General features: G+C 38.5%; 1 protein-coding gene across 1 annotated transcript in view; it reads left to right on the forward strand.

Moving 5' to 3' along the window:
- Positions 1 to 15,099, forward strand: part of l(1)G0196 (inositol hexakisphosphate and diphosphoinositol-pentakisphosphate kinase) — a 45,018-nt gene extending 29,919 nt beyond the window's left edge. Inside the window, exons 17-27 of the mRNA XM_089597823.1 lie at positions 32 to 168; positions 266 to 620; positions 695 to 808; positions 1,135 to 1,322; positions 1,390 to 1,541; positions 8,205 to 10,250; positions 10,351 to 10,564; positions 12,149 to 12,240; positions 12,320 to 12,431; positions 12,832 to 13,254; positions 13,741 to 15,099. Coding sequence (XP_089453949.1) covers positions 32 to 168; positions 266 to 620; positions 695 to 808; positions 1,135 to 1,322; positions 1,390 to 1,541; positions 8,205 to 10,250; positions 10,351 to 10,564; positions 12,149 to 12,240; positions 12,320 to 12,431; positions 12,832 to 13,254; positions 13,741 to 14,119 — 4,212 coding nt within the window. The 3' untranslated portion in view covers positions 14,120 to 15,099. The remainder of the gene's footprint in view (positions 1 to 31; positions 169 to 265; positions 621 to 694; positions 809 to 1,134; positions 1,323 to 1,389; positions 1,542 to 8,204; positions 10,251 to 10,350; positions 10,565 to 12,148; positions 12,241 to 12,319; positions 12,432 to 12,831; positions 13,255 to 13,740) is intronic.
- The last annotated feature ends 1,901 nt before the right edge of the window (positions 15,100 to 17,000 follow it).

The following is a 17,000-nucleotide window of genomic DNA, read 5'->3' on the forward strand; positions in this document are numbered from 1 at the left end:
GACGAAAACGAACAAATTTTGGTTTTTTCAGGAATACGGTTTGACCGTACAAGAAAAGTTGACCATTGGCCAGGGCATTTGTACACCTCTGTTGAAAAAGATCCGGGCCGATCTCCAGAGAAACATCGAGGAACCCGGCGAAGAAACTGTAAACAGGCTGAATCCAAGGTGACATGGAACGACTAATTGTTAAGATGATACATTGCTCGTACCTTGTATCGTACACTTGTGCATTATTGACAATGATTATTTGCGCTCCGTTTAGATACTCGCACGGTGTATCGAGTCCGGGTAGGCACGTGCGAACAAGATTGTACTTTACGAGCGAAAGCCACGTGCACTCGCTGTTGACGGTTCTGCGCTACGGTGGCCTACTCGACGTGTTGAGCGACGAGCAGTGGAGACGAGCCATGGAGTACGTGAGTATGGTTTCCGAGCTCAACTACATGTCGCAGATAGTGGTGATGCTGTACGAAGATCCAACAAAGGACCCGAGCAGCGAGGAGCGATTCCACGTGGAGCTGCACTTCAGTCCCGGTGTGAACTGCTGTGTGCAAAAGAATTTACCGCCAGGGCCGGGCTTTAGGCCACACTCTCGAAACGAGAGCAGTCACAACCTTGTAAGTTTGTGAGTTCAACTGTTTGTAAGGGTATATTTTTTTTAACGGGATACCTCTTTTGTTTACTACTGAAGGGGGAAGCTGGTGCAGGTCAAGACAACACTTCGCAATGCAGTACACGCATCGAGGAAGAAGACACAGAACTTGGCGCCTTGGAGGATGACAGCGCAATGCCACTGGTTGAACAAGTAAGACGAAACAGTTGCATTGGACACTTTGCGAGCTCAAGTTCAACTTCTTGTGCACACACGTTTTAGCGCTGGGCGTAAAATATAATCTTTTTACGCATTAATGTGAAAAGTGGGACTTTGTTTCGTACTTGGATGTACAGTGTGCAAGAAAAACTTGATTCCAGCACCATACATGGAGAAATCACTTCGCAAACAAGTACTCGAAGTTGAACTTGATCCACTTAAGGATCCATGAGTGTCGGGCTTAAACGCACCATTTTTTTTTTTCTTTGCACATAATAGAAAATAATTGTTTAATGTACGCGATCGTTTTTCTCTGTAAGAGGAAACATTGTGTGTTTAAGGAGACGTCTCCACCGCCGATGGAAGTAGACACGTCCGAGGTGGACTCGACACTCGACAGCCCAACCACGACGAGTCGAGCCATCAACATGATGGACCTTGATCCGAATATAATGGACGAGCCTTACGACAGCGGGTTTCTGCAAAGTTCAGCACCTATTCCGATAAGGTTCGTAATGTTCATCGGATCGACGTCCTCTTGAGTTTGCACCAATTGATGGTTATATTTTTATCAGCGCGAGGACAGTAGCTGGACACGAGGCTGCAAGACTGGGCAGCCAATTGGCGGCGACTCAAAGGCTGCGGAGGGAAAGAGAGGTGGGCGTCGCGTACAACGAGCCTCGGGCGCGTAGCTACGACCACCAGAGGCAGGACAAACCAGAGAAGTGTAAGTACTTTGTTGACTTTACACATTCGGGAAAGTAGTAATCTTCGTGATAATTGAAATTGAATCAATGAATTTAAGGTTCAAGAGTAACTCGCAGTAAGAGAAAAAACTGATTACTAAGATATTGCTCTTGTATCGTTGTGATTTCTCAATATGCATGCAACCTGATGAGCATTTTCTTTGCAAACGTCGTGTCAAAAATACCCTACGAGTCTAATTTTTTTATCTGAATACTCTGATGACTTATTTGTTTCGATAAAATACGTATCTGTCACACTTTTTTTTTTTTCTTATGTGTCTAGGTTTGCACGCTCTTGTAATGGATACTTTTCTTACAAATTTATCTCTGTGCTATTTTCATTGCATCACAGTATACGAAGATACGATTTAATTTGCTGTTTTCGATTGAAAGTTGATGAAGTAGAAAATTAAAACAAACAATTTTTTTTTTTTTTTTGAGGTTGCGCCAGAATAATGCAATCACAGGAGTATCAGTACGGTAATATGGTACCGAAAGATTATTTGTTAAGTCCATACCCAATTTGTTAAGTCACATCTATATATTTTTGTTAGGATTTCCTTGAAAATGATACATTATTCGTAATAAATTTCTAGAGAACTCGGAATAAAATACTAACAAAATGATTTTTTACAAATAACATAGGAAACAATTTTTTTTACAAATTTCACAAGAAAGGGAAAAATGCATGGTCTTAAAAATTGCTTGCATACTTAAAACATGCTTATATATACTATATACCAGATAATTTTATAAAAATATAACTTTTACTCATTATTGATCGCTGGTACCTACCATACAATTTGTTGTACCACACACGGCCACGTGTACACATAATTGTTTAATTGCATTATTACCGTGTCGTAGGAATGCAACACACGAGTAATACTTTCTTGTCTCTTCTCTTTCCTTTGTTTTTCGTGTCTCTTTCTGATGTATATAGCTGCGGACAAGCTGCAGTATCAGAGCTTGGACGCGGTCAACAAGGAAGGTACGTCACGCTCAAATCTGCCTCTTACAGCATTTTTATTTTATTTCAATTACCTTTTTTTATTATTATTATTTTATATTTTTTTTTGTATTATACATTAAAAAAAAAATTTTTTATTTCTCTATTTTATTCTCGGACTTGTATGACAACTTTAATTTACTTTTTACTTTGGTCTTGTTTACTTATATATTTTTAGCGAATCAATGATTGTATAGACAATACACAGCAAATCATTGATGGTTATGCGATTTTGTAAAAAAAAAAAAAAAAAACTGCTGAATGAGGATAGTTTGGATAGAATAAAATTTCAAACTCTGTTGAAGTATCTGGCGTATGAGAAGAAAAAGCTTTTTTTAATTATTAAGTTGATTGTTGAGGACCAGCTATGTGGAAAAAGGGTGCAGTTTTTTTAAACTTTTCGTATTGCGAACTTAAAGGATTTGATACATTTATCTAAATATTTTTCTATTACATTTTGTTTGATATTTTTGAGGATTTTGATTCCGTACAAATAAAACGAACTACAAAAATGTGTAATGTGGGAAAAATTAGAGTCGATTATTTCTATAAAAACGTAAATTTGTAAATAAAAAACTGTGCTTTAATTTTCAAATATTTCAGAAACGTTCTATAATGGAAAAAAATACGTATAAATCATTAACTAATAATTTTTCGCTGTTAAACCTGACAATGTCTAAGTATGTAATTTGGCATATGTCGAGAAGTAATTTTTTGAAACACTCAATACTTTGAATCTTTTTTTTAATCCCAATAATTCAAATTACTTGTCAAATAATAATGATAATATCCTTTTTTCGCATAGAACTCCATCGTTTTTCCAAAATCATGCGTATCTTGAACTATACGTCAAATACTTTCAACAGAACAATTAGTGATGCAACATTGATTACTTTAATTGAAAATTAGCATATATAACTTGAAAAGGCTACTATGCACCGCCTGTTGTACCCATATGATTCGTTTAGTTCCTGCGGCTGGATCAAGCAATCAGTTCCCTTGTGCACTTACAATTAGTTTTAAATATAATTCATCACTACGCAGTGCATCGATAGACACGTAACTCACGCGTTACTGGCAGGCTATTTCACGATATTGCGTACTTATGACAACTCATTGCTCAAGTTCACGTTGCAGCAAACATTTTTACAAAATAGGCGATGATAGTTCGTGCAATATTGTTTTTAATGGTACAGTGCACAGATAATTTTGTGGTAAATTGCCATAGAGAACTGAAAAAAAAAAAAAACAATAGTACCTGATATCGTTTACGTGGAAGGAGGTTCCAAAACTTTTTTTTTTTTTTTTTTTCATGTAAAACAAAGGTTTGTTCTCAAATTGTTTATCAAAGTCAGATGTTGCATGCATAGTTGTACTTGTATATCTACATGATTTTTTACCGAAATTAAAATTTTATAAAGAGTCTAACGTTTGGAGTTGCTCAGTATTGGCTGAGCGCTTTATTTATCTAATTTAATTTCCAAACATGAAAATAAAATTATGTGCATATAAAGCGTGAGATTGGAAAACGATTAAAAATTTTTACTCATTATTTGTGCGATTGAGAAAAGTGTAAGTTATATTTATCTTTAACCTGCAGAAGTTCCAATTTTCTCGTTGTATCAGCAATTTCTATGAAAAAGACCTCCAAACCAGTGTATACATACCGGATTTCAAATAAATTTAGTGTTTGATATGTTTCGTGTCGTGAGATATTTTTAATGTGTGCTGTGTAAAGACGCAATGAGGTTACATTTGGCCTCATCACGCTTGTAGCTTATTCAATGTATACCGAGAAAAGTATATCGTGTAAAAAACACCATTTGTTTGGGGGACATTAGGGATAAAAAAGCTTTACCAAAAATTTTTGCAAATTAAATGGTAATTTTTGTTAGGTGACCAATAAAAGTTACCATTTCATGCAATTATATTTTTTGTCATGCGAGTATACCCCCACTTTTTCCAAACAAATGGTAGTTTTTATTACGACTGTATAATAATTTTCCTCAGTGTACGAAACACTTGACAAAACAAGAGAAACAGGATTCGTGTGCAGGACGTAAAAAATACGTGTGCGTTGTACCAATTATTAATATTAATACATGTTTTTTTTTTTATGAGTTCCTAACATCAAAGTAACGAGACGAAGCCTATGTATTATCACCAACGGCGACAGGCGGATGATTTTTTAATTTTTTTTATTTTCTCAATTTGAAATAACTCTTTGCTCTGCGATAGTTGTGCGCGTGGAAGCCATGACTAATGACATCATTATCAAGTCAACGTGACGGTTGTTTGGACCACACACTCTTCATAACTGTTGTGTGATCCATCCAGTCGTCATTTCTTGCTTTTTCCCGACCTTATCCTCCACACAACATAATCACACCTGCACTCTGTCAGATAATAATTTTTTGTTTTCACCATTTGTTTATTTATTTATTTTTTTTTTAAGTCCTATACTGGTAATTAATTTATCCCAAAGATCATCAGACAATTCAATTAATTCTTATACTCATTCAAATGCTAACACACGCTTCGATAATAGCACACGTTCACTAAAACACGTTAACTACAGCATATAATTGTTGTCCTTTGTGTTTACCAGTCAGCTTGATTTTTCAATTGAATCGATCAAGTCGTCTGATTCAGATTAATGTCAAATTTGATTAACCACAATCTGGCAAAGCTGTTCGATTTCATGTAATGTAAATATTTTCTTCGACATCTTAAATATCACAAGAAGGTTTCCCAGGGTGTCCACCGTACCTGGAAAACCTGGAAAACCTGCAAGTATTGGGGTAGAAATTTTACCTTTGAAAAGCTTGGAATTATCGTGGAATTTTTATGAATTACTATTATACCTTAATTATTACTTGCTTAGTTTCTCAAAAAGATTTATCTGGACAAAAACACCTAACGCTCTATTTTTTAAATATTCGAAAAAAAATTGTTTCAAATAGTATTTTTTTGTTTGTTAAAGAAATTTAACTTGGCAGAGCATTATGGCAGAGCATTATCCACTTGATATTCAAAGAAAAGACGGAAGTAGTTTCATTTTACTTGATATTAAAATAGTAAGATATTAAAATCTATTTAAATATTCAGTCCTCTCACCTTCAAGGGGTTGTATGTCAGAACTATTAAATGTTTTTTTACTTTTATGTAATATCTGAGAAAATTTTTATTTTAGAGATTTAAAAAAAGTTGTTTGCTTAAATAATAATTTTATTTTTATGATAAAATTTTTTCAGATTTTTTACAGGTCAAACATGAACTTAAAAAATTTTGAAATTTTCAATAGATTGAAAATAATAATTAGACTATAGAAAAAAATAATTACTTCAAGGAAATTACAATATTCAACTATCATGAATTTTTTTGGAATTTTTTACCTAATATTTTTTTTTTTTAAAGTCTTTTTGTTATTGTACAATCTTATAAAATACACTTATATCCTATGGTTGAGCATAGAAGGTGACTAGTATTTTTTTTTGTATTTTCAAAAATGATTGAACAATATTTTTAAAAACTCAGATCTACCGATAACGATGTAGACCAAAAAAACAGAAAAAAAGAAGGTTTTTATACGCTTTAAACTTGTTTGACTACTACTATGGATAAAAAAAACATTAGTCATTTTCTAAGCCTAAACAGATAATGTAGCTTTATTTTGTACGATTTTAAGTGCAAAAATGTACTTTTAAGCAAAAAAAAGGTGATAAATTTTCTTAGATGATATTCTTCCATTACCACAAAGCTAAATAAATTCATAGCACTAAATAGTCTTAATTTTCTTAACACAAATTTAATTTGTAATCGCTTTTTTTTTGAAATTTCCTAAATTTTATCTAAGGTTATGTTTGACATAAAAAAAGTCTTTGAAAATTTCATTATTCAGAGAGTTATTATTTTTAAACAGATTTTTTAAAATTCTAAATAATAAAGCTACTCAGATATTAATAAAATACTAAAAAAAAAAAAAAAAAAAAAAATAAAAATATCTAGGTGCCTGCTAGAAGTCTCTTTGAAATTAGAGAGCTGAAAATTCGTGAAGAAGTTATACACCGAAAAAACTTATAAACACTTTTTTTAAATTTCTTTCATGACTGTTTTAACTACTTTACCTTGCTGTAATCCTTCATGGAAAAAAATAAACTATGTAATAAGAAAACAAGAGAAAAAAAGCTAAAAAAAGGAAGGCTTTGCTTTGCAAGAACTAGAAATTTAAAGAAAAAGATGATATTTCAAAAGAAAGTGCTGCAATAAAAAAAGTTACGATGGATTTTTTTGAAGCCTCAATTTAATGAACTTTAAAATAAACATATCATTAATCGGATTTAAAATTTGTCAAAAAATATTTCCTTCTTTGGTACATAAAAAATTATACTTACGAATTTTCATACCATTTTTCTTTTATCTTTATTTTTATCAAGAAATATTGGAATTTTAAACACTGAGAAACTTGAAAATGTCAAGAAATTTTTTTTTAGAAAGTAATGGTGGACACCCTATTGTTTATCTTTTTTTTTTCAATAACCATAATTTGTTATTAAAGTACATCAAAGAAAGTAAAACACTCATCAAGTTCATTGACTCATTAGTGAATCAGTCACTCGCGTAACCATTTTATTTCGCATCATGCCCCTATTACCCACCTAATGGTTATGATTTTTAATACTCAAGCTTACAATATTCGCTTCTGATGCTTCCTTGATTTTTAATATGATTTAAATTATTTACTTAACATTTTCGTTTGCTCTACTTATACTTTTACTCAAAGTAAACTAACTTGGATAAGAAAGGATATTGCAATGTGGCATGGTTTGCTCGGTTGTTTTTGCATGGCTAACCACTCTCTTTGATTAACCCAATATATATTATTGCGTATGCTGGTGGTCTCTATTATGTATACATTAAACATATTTTTCGTATATTATATAAATACACACAATATATCTTAATATTATCATTATTGTTGTAATGTGTATGTACAATATTTATACACGTACGATTGTGTACAGTATCATATGTAAGCATATAGATGAAAATCAACGAGCAGGTTAAAGGTGCAGTTCTACACTTGCCGATTTTTCGGCCCATGATCTTATATACCCTACCCCCACCAACGAATATTATCCACAACTTTTTAACTTGGTGCGACCGTCACGAGGTTTTTATAGACAGCTCCTTTTCCAAGGCTTTCGAAACGGCATTACATATATAGTTTTTCCAACGCCTTGGAAAACAAAAAAAAACGATGTGGAAACCTTCACTGTGGGGCTGGCGACTGATGCTACTAAACCTACAATCAATCAAAGCTCTTTGAATTTTTATAACATATATATAACCATACATAAATGTTAATCTTCATAGCTCTGTCTAAACTGAGCTCGTCAACTCGCCAACCCCACAAGGTAACGAATCCCACACCAGCTATCTGTATATGCTCAGTGAAAGACTTTAATCTCTATCTGTTTTATTTCTCTCTCTCTTCTTTTTTTTTTATTTTCTTTCCCAACTTTCCCGCTGTCTCTATACGACCATATAAACATTCTTCTCAAAACCCAATGTGCAACTATCAATGATTAACCCACTCACACCGCGAAACCAAATGACCCTTCCCGCCTCTCAGCGAGCACGCGCGTCTCGAGATCGCCCAAGTTCTCGGAGATTTTTTACGAGGAGCCCGTGACCTACGGCCTGGGCAAGCCGTTGTCCCTCGCCCACTCGTTGAGCTCGCCCGAGCTGGTGATCCCGCTCGCGGCCACCCCCGAGCACGATGACCACTACGAAGATGAATCGCAGCTAGCGCCGAGCTTAAACTACGGCTCGTCCAACCTACCGCCCCTGATAACCTTACACAACACCCCGCTAGCTTCGCCGGGGGCCGTTACCTCGACGACCGACCTCCAGGCAGCACTGTCAGCCACCATCATTCCCGCTAGCGCCACCGCTCCTGCAATCACCCGCTGTAGTAGTACTGCTAATCGTAGAGCCGCCGAGAGAGGCCGCTGCACCGACGACGACCGCAGCGAGTCCAAGCGGTACGGGCGCTCGCACTCGGCCCTTAACCTCCCGGTCATCGAGATCAACGGTGAGTCGGTGCAGGCGAGTAACTCGTCAGCATACTGTTGCGAGCCATTGCCGCAGATCCACGGTGTTGCACCGATAATACCATCCGCGTGCGCCCCCGTCGCTGCTGAAGTAGCTCATAGCTCCGGCTTGGTGCAACCCTCGCTTTTCCCGCCATCGAGTTGCAACCATCGGTCGCGCAGCGGCGACGCTTCTCCTCGTAGGCGTCGCCGACGCCCCCGCCACCATCGTTCTCAGCCCCACGACCATCATTTCTTTAGCCATCTCCACTCTCTTATTCCTTGCCGGTACAACGCGGTTGTGCGTAGGCGCTCGGCCTCGAGCGCGTCCCTCGGGCCCGAGCGGTGCCGACGTGTGCAGCAGTTGCACCGGCACTCTGTCAGCACCAACAGCAACCAACTCGAGGTGGTGACTGACGCCCTACTGTGGCGCTCGCGCTCCCTATCCCCAGTGCCGCGCCGCTGCTCGTGCTACAACTGCAACGTGTCCGAGCTGATAATGCAGAGCCGCGACCTCTCGCCCTCCGAGCGCTCCAATTTTCGCACCTACTTTGTTCGCTCGCTCTCCCACAAGTTCTCCAACTGCTCGTGCTACTCGCTCGTCCAGCGGCAGCAGCAGCAAGAAGAGAACAACTCCTGCGAAAAACCGGTGTTGTCCGGCTCGTGTCCGGAGTTTGCACCAATCGATGGCTCCTCGTTCGCAAGAAACCGGCGCAGCGACTCGCTGGACTCAAACTCCTCTTCCGCTACTTCGTCCTCCTCGTCTAGTTCCAGCTCTTCCGCCTCGACCTCCTCTTCCTCCAGCTCGTCTACTAACGACAATAAACCACTGCATCTGAGCTGCTCGCTAGACTGTCTGCCGAAGACGACGAGGCCGTTCCACTTTCCGTCCTCATCGGCAGACGGCACCGCCAATACTTGCGGCTATTTTCATTGTTACTATTGCCGCGACTGTTACACGCCAATAGAACGCAGCGACGACGCAGCTGCCGCTACTCGGAGGCGCGAGAACGACCGTGACTCCGAGCGCACTCCACCGAGGAGTAGCAGCTGCGCCGACGACAATGGTGCAGCCACGGTGCATCCTCCTCGCCGCTGCTGCACCAAAAAATACAATGGGAGGAAGAGAAAAAGCCACGCCTATTGCAATAACTTTAACCGTTCGTCCCCTCGGCATCACCATCATGTTCATCATCCCACGTCTCTTTACCCGTCACATTACAACAATAGCAACATTAACAACAAGTATCGAGTGCATCCGATGCACCTGCACAACTACCACTACCACCACCACCACCACCATCATCAGCAGCGTCCCTTCCTCCGCAAGCTCCAGCAACAACGATCCTTTTCGTCCCCAGACACGCGACCTTCGCTCATTCAACCTACTGACCCTACCTGCACAGCAAGGCGCCACCGTCACAGTATCTCCGGACAGATGAGTTATTTCAAGCTATTGGGCTACAACGTTAACAAGAAGCTCACCGGCTCGGCCAACAGTCTCTTCAGCACCGCCGTGATCAGCGGCTCTTCCAGCGCCCCGAACCTCAAGGATATGGTTCCCCCGCACGCGTCCGCCGTCGCCGGTAAGCTACACTCTGATTATCAACCATCACCAGCTTTTTTTTTTTTTTTTCTACTCATCACGTGGTTGCACCGATTCGTGCCGTTGTACACATGTAACAGCGATCGAGGGCTTCGGCGGTGTGCCGCCCATCAGACCGCTCGAGACGCTGCACAACGCGCTGTCGCTACGCCAGCTGGACGATTTTTTGGAGGTGATGACGAGCGCACTGCTCTTCCGGACCCCGGCGTCCTCGCCTCCCAAGTTTCCCTCGCCCCTCGAACCCGGGGCCATTACGGTCGGGCAGCACCAAAGTCTCGCTATCGAAGCCGCCAGGTATTCTATTGCACATTTACATCGTTGGCCTCATTTGTGCACTGAGAAAAACAAACTAAAATTTACTGATTTAGCAAACTATACAAACTGGCAGCATTACGTCGTATGGGATCTTTTTCTCGTGCTGCTGATGAAAATAACTGCAAAAAACCCTCTAAATGACGGAATGCAACTTGTTTGTAGTGCAGGAACAGTAACTTTTTTTTTAGTTCCTCAGTGAAAGAGTCTTTTGTTTAATCGATCGGGGTATAGGGTGGTTTAGTACGGTCGGAGGTATTAGTATTTATACCGGGATATTTCCAAGTGGCAGCACTGCAATTTTGCAGATAGTAATAAAAGAAAAATAATATAATATGTTCCCAAATTTAAAAGTGATGCATTTATTCGTGCCTGAACTGAGATGCTCGATAGAATTTCAGCAAAACAAGACAATAAGATATTAAAAAGAATATCTTCTTTTTTTTTATTCACAGTTTAAATATCAATATCGTTTTGCTCTTCGATGAAGTTGCTGACACCCTACTATATATTGTGTATTGTAAATTAAAACAGTCCTGGCTACTTTAGTTGGATAAATAGTTTAAAACAATTTTTTTTTGTTTTGCATATTTCAAACTTACAAAGCCTTGTAAAGTAAAGAATATCTAACTGGCATAATTTTTAGTACGTAAAAAAATGAAAAAGAGAGAAAAAATATAGCGTCTCGGTTCTTCTGAAGTTTTTACGTCTAGGATTTGGTTTTTGACTACGTGATTTCATTTTTACGACACTGATATTTTTGTAGATTCACATGCGTGGTTTCTTTATCGAAAATTTCTGACTGTTTGAGATTTTTAGCATTGGACGAAATTACTCGACTCGTTAAAAAAGTATTAGATACAATAGCTGCTCACATTACGTTAGTATACTAGTTTTTCTGCACTTAGATTTTTAAAACAAAATGTCTCAATAATTGAAAACGTCGATTTACTTATGTAAATAAAAATTGTGACCTGTTTCCCAAAAAAGATCCATCTCTAGCTTTTAATTGTATATTTTTTGTCAGGTTAACTCATTATTTATGGAAAGGATTGAAGATGATATTTTCCGGTGAAGTTATAATAAGTACCATAAATATAATTATCGATACAGGCTACGTAATCAGACGGTATTTTATATCTGTGTAGTATTACAATGTGACGTTTATTATGATTTTTTTAATCTTTTACTTTGTGTTTAACCACATTGCATTTTTTTTATCGTTCATTACCTGCCATGTCTATACTCATTCACATGCCATATTATCCGTTTCTAATCTCGTATCTAATAACAATACATATCGCGTAACATTGAGTGTATCGTATTTAATGTGCGCATATACGTATTGCGTTCGTCAGTCTGAAAAGTGTCGTGAATTATATTAAATTATACACACCGTAATAATTCACATGTTGAATTTTTTTACTTGTGAGCTAAAATAATACATCGTGATATGTTTCTATTTATGTACGTTATTAATTGATTTAATGGATGATTGATTGCACAGTTGTCGAAATTAAATAATAAACCCGATACCCTCGTCGTAATCCCAATGTTGATGCTTAGGTACATCACACCGGCTTCGATGCAATACAAAGGAACTCACGAGAACGAGCCGAGTGACATTAGAAATCAAGTGTCACCCACAAGTCCCAACAGTACGTACTAGAGTATTATTCTTGCAATATTCCATGAAATTGGGGGATAAAGTATAATGGTCGTGTGATTTTTTCAAAGGTGCTGGCTGGAGCAGCGAACCCCCGTCCTTTTTGTCTTCTGAGCCGTCCTCGCCAGCCCCAACCTCAGCCGGAGATTGCAGCATGTCGATAAGCCTAGTTAGCATTGACGGGTGAGAACGCGTCTAATGTCATCAATTACACGACAAAAATTGTACTATTTTACACTACCATCAAAAAATTCGAATACTGATTTTATTTTATATAAAACATCATGTGATAAACGAGGACAATTATACGCGTCTTTTTCCCTGCGTGTCATTAGATCCAAGGTAAATTGCTTGAAAAAAAGTATGACATTTAGCTTGGAATTTTTTTAAGTATTGGTAACTCTCGTAGGATCGACCAAAGCTGAAACCTTGTCGATTAAGATAAAAACAATCTTTGTCATTGAATTTCATCTGATTGTACATCAAGTGGCACCAAAATTAAATTAATCAGATAAGCTTGAGTGGTCGGCGAATGAATTGACTTGAATACCAGTTTGCATGATGCACGAAAACTGATTTGTAGATCGCAGCCGTGTTCAGCCGGACCCAAGTATTCGCCGAATCGTGGCCTCGAACTGGACTACAGTGACCTTTGCGTGAACGTTGAACAAAAATTGGATCAGCAGCAGCAGCAGGCGCGCGAGAGCCGTGGCAGCGTCTCCTACACGGACTACTACAGCAGCGAGGATGGACAAATCAGACGGACCGTCAACGACAATTGTTTCCCGATTTTCGTGAAACCCCAGACCCAGACCACACCAATTCAAACGCCGAGTGGTGGGCGTTCGGCCGACGAGGAGGAAAACCCGGAGGACGAGGACGAAGACGCGCACACGCTCACTCTGAAGCAGAGCGACGAGCAAAGGAAACAGGATGTGCAGCAAATCTTCGATCAGAAGGAGAGCCAAATTGTCAAACCGAGCAGCAGTTACAAGAAAATCGGAAGGTATGCACCTATATGTGGTTATGGGGAGTCGCTTTGGTTGGATCTTGAAAACGTCTGAGACAAATGTATAACCTTGAGTATGACCTTGACCTTGACCTTGACCTTCAAGTTATTTGAACTTCAGATTTTTTTTTAATGCGTACATACATATTTTAACTCAGGAATATAGAGAACAAGGAATTCAATTGCTTGAACTACCCTTGACCTTCAAGTTCAAATGGAGGGTCAAGGTAATTTCAAGGCTATTTTTATGAATTATAGGTTAAAGTAACACAATCGTTACTTGGAGATAAATTATAGTTTATCGTTGGAAAAAAAGCTTTTGACCTTCAAATGACCTTGACCTTTAGTGCAGAACTAGAGGTGTAAGGAAATGTCTGTTTATGAAACTTCCTGCTCACTACTTTGCAGGAATAATAACAATTTACCTTTAAATGATTAGAGGTAAATGATGAAAGAGTAAAGAATCTATTTTTGTTCCTTCAGATTCCGGGTGGAAAGCATGGAGATTCACGACGAAGACGTGAGGATTAAGGAACCGAGCACCCTGAGTTCGAGCGTCTCCAGCAGAGGCAAGCCCGTTAAGCCCGATCCGATGATGAAAAGCAACAATCTACTGCGCTCCCAGAGCGTATACACGCCAAAAGTCCGTTCGGTGAGCGGTTCAAGGTTACCTCTCCTAGCTAAGCAGAGTTCCCTCTCGGCAGCGCCGGATACCTGGAAGGGCTCCTCTCTGAACGAGCCAGTGTCGCGTGGCGACCACAACGAATCGAAGCAACAGCCAGTGTTGACGCTGGCGAGTAGCTTCACCGACAAGGCTAACGTTACCTTTGGATTCGACGTACCACGGGATAAAAAGGACTGAAGTCCTTGAGATAGTTTTGTGTTTTTTTAGAAAGAAATTTTTTTTTTTTTTTTATTTCATATAATCATTTTGTTTTTAAGAAGGAAAGTATCCGATGTAGATATGAAGAGTACAACTGTACGATAAGATTTTTATTTTACGATTTTATATTTTACACGAGAGTTGCTGTGAAATACTTGATGTATTTTCTTATAGAGGTGAGAAATCATAACCGTCAAGCAACCAATGCATACGGGGTTGGTAAATAAAATTATTTTCTTACAGTCGTTATTTTTCTTGGCTTTTTAATGTACTTTAACGAAAAAAAAAAAAAAAATCGTCTCTATTGGTTGGTTTTACAACATTCCTCGACAACATTACGAACGTGTAGTAAGTGAAACAGCAATGTGTTTTTAGTTACACGTCTGGCAAATCATGCTTTGAAAACAACTTTTATGCGAATTTCAAACGAATCGTAAATTGTACCTGACAAAATTGTTTCTGCTACGAGCACTTAATGTAAACTTTGAATACAAACGAGTACTTAATAACAATGAATTTTAGAATGATTCTTATTATTTGATTTATGTTTCATGCTGAGTCAGTTTTGTTTATTGTTAGGTTGCTTTTGATGGAAAAAATATTTTTCAACATGTACCTACAAAACAGTTTGTAAAATTATTTTTAAATATATAAATAAATAAACTACACGATAATTCCCAGCGACGAAAAAGTAAATAAGCAGTAAGAAAAAAGAAGTCTATTTTTGAAACGATTACGTACCAAGATACTGGAGAATGGAATCCGTTGATTTTAATTTTTGAATAAGAAAAAAATATAAAAAGATCCATGTTGCATGATAGATTATTGATCAAAAAATAAAATCGTAATGCTACTTATTATTATCATCAAAAAGGAAATTTAAATTATTTCGGTGCTATGTCGATTGTGTAATAAAGTAAAATAAAATTGTTGAAACAAATAAAAAAAATTTGAAAATACGTTTTTTTGAGACTTTAACTCCTTCTTTCCGTGTCTGCATGTTTTATCTCTAGATCTAGTTTAGTGTTGCTTTAGGGACATTTTTTTTTCTTTTGTATTACTGTTTTCTATCATTGTTATTAAATAACTTGAACCTTTTTTTTCCTCTTATTATGACTTCAAATTAAACTTCTACTTCTATGTCTCCATGTTTGTGATTTACACTCCTTTTATGTTTTAACTCCATAGAGAAATGAAAGTAGAGCACGCTTGGGTTGTGGTAAGCTATTTTGGCCCTTAGCCTGCTCTATTCCGAGCTCTATTCTAATATCTGTATACCCAAGTCTCAGTCGTAACTGGCCTCATATTTACGTATTCGAATCTTATCTTATCTTATCTTACTAATATATAAAGCAAAGTCGCTAAAACCGTTGTAATCGCTAACCGCGAAAACTACTGAACCGATTTTGCTAAAATTTTGCACACTGATTCATGATACTTCCTAGATGGTTTTAGTGTAGTTTTTATCTTAAAAAATTTAATAACAATAGCAATAAATGAGCTCAAAGTTTTGCAAAAATACGCCAGCTTTTCACTTTAGATCAGCAAAATCCGCTAGGTGGCGTCGACATAAAATCGAGGCTACCTGCAACAGAATTAAATAAGTGTGGTTATATTAGACCGGAGCGTCTCGATAATGATGCAGTCGTGCTTCGTCAGTTCAACTTCAACGAGCTGCATAGAGAATGATGATGATAGTCTTGCAGATGGATATCCCGGTTGCGGACGACACTCTTCTATAAGGGGGAAGGGACCTAGGTCAACATTCACCCTGAATCACGACGAGTGCGATCATAAAAAAATTCATTCCAACCGATGACGTCTCTGGCATAATACCAGGAGACATCTAGCCAGAGCACAATCTGCACCAACTCTTCAGAGCTGAGTGGCAGTCCCAACATCCCTTCTGGTGCAGTCAGAGAATGTTTGGCTACAAATAAAAGCCAGGGAAAACAGCTCTGAGGGGCACGGGCAGCCACAACGGCTACCTTCTTAGTCGTCCCCTCCCCAACGCGCTTACCCACACGTTCCTGTATAACGATGAGCGGTTGGTTATCCGGGGAACGACCCGAAGACGAGATATTCTTTGGTCAGCGGCGTACCTCCCTCCATCACAGTCGCCGTACATAGAGACTCCCAGGGTAAGAATCAAGCTACCCGTAGCCAGCTCTTCATCATCAGGAATAATAATAAAGAATAGGCTAGAAGTTTCACCACTGGCGCTTTTTAGGGCCATTATAAGTAATTACGTTCCCTATTGAACCATAAATTTCATCGGTTCTTTTTAGGGGCCACCTAAGTGTAAACTACCTTGCCAACCAATACATTTTTACTACCATTTCCGGAAGCGATTCGTCGACTAAAAGACTAACTAAAGACGTCCACTATTAAACCAAGTCAGCCATTTACTAGCAGACGTCACCTGCAGAGTTGTTCTTCGTAAGGCTGGAAAACCCGGTGACCGACGACCCTATATTACCCTCTCGACTCTAAGAATTCAACCAGGAATCATTGATCCTCTCCAAGGTCTGCGCTGGGTAAACCTATAACAGTTATGAAGGAAAAAAATACTTGAGCCATTGAGACAGCCTCCACTGGGCAAGTATCACTAACCAATCTCCCCATCTAAGATCACGAAAACAACTAAATCTGCAAAATAAAAAAGGTGCTTTAGACACCAACGTCTTCGACGTTATACCGGCAGACATTGGGAAAGAGCACTACAACTAGCCCCAAAGCTTCGGACTTTGTAATTTTTCTCCCGATCAGTCTGGGTCTTCAACAGCAGGCCAGAGAAGATCACCCTGAGGTATCCAGGCAATCACGATTGCTGTTAACTGCACTCAAGAAAGAGTTAACT

This window comes from Copidosoma floridanum, unplaced genomic scaffold (assembly GCF_036245765.1).
Source record: "Copidosoma floridanum isolate Cflo_tuat_1 unplaced genomic scaffold, Cflo_Japanese_pri ptg000040l, whole genome shotgun sequence".
NCBI classification, from domain to species: Eukaryota; Metazoa; Arthropoda; class Insecta; order Hymenoptera; family Encyrtidae; genus Copidosoma; species Copidosoma floridanum.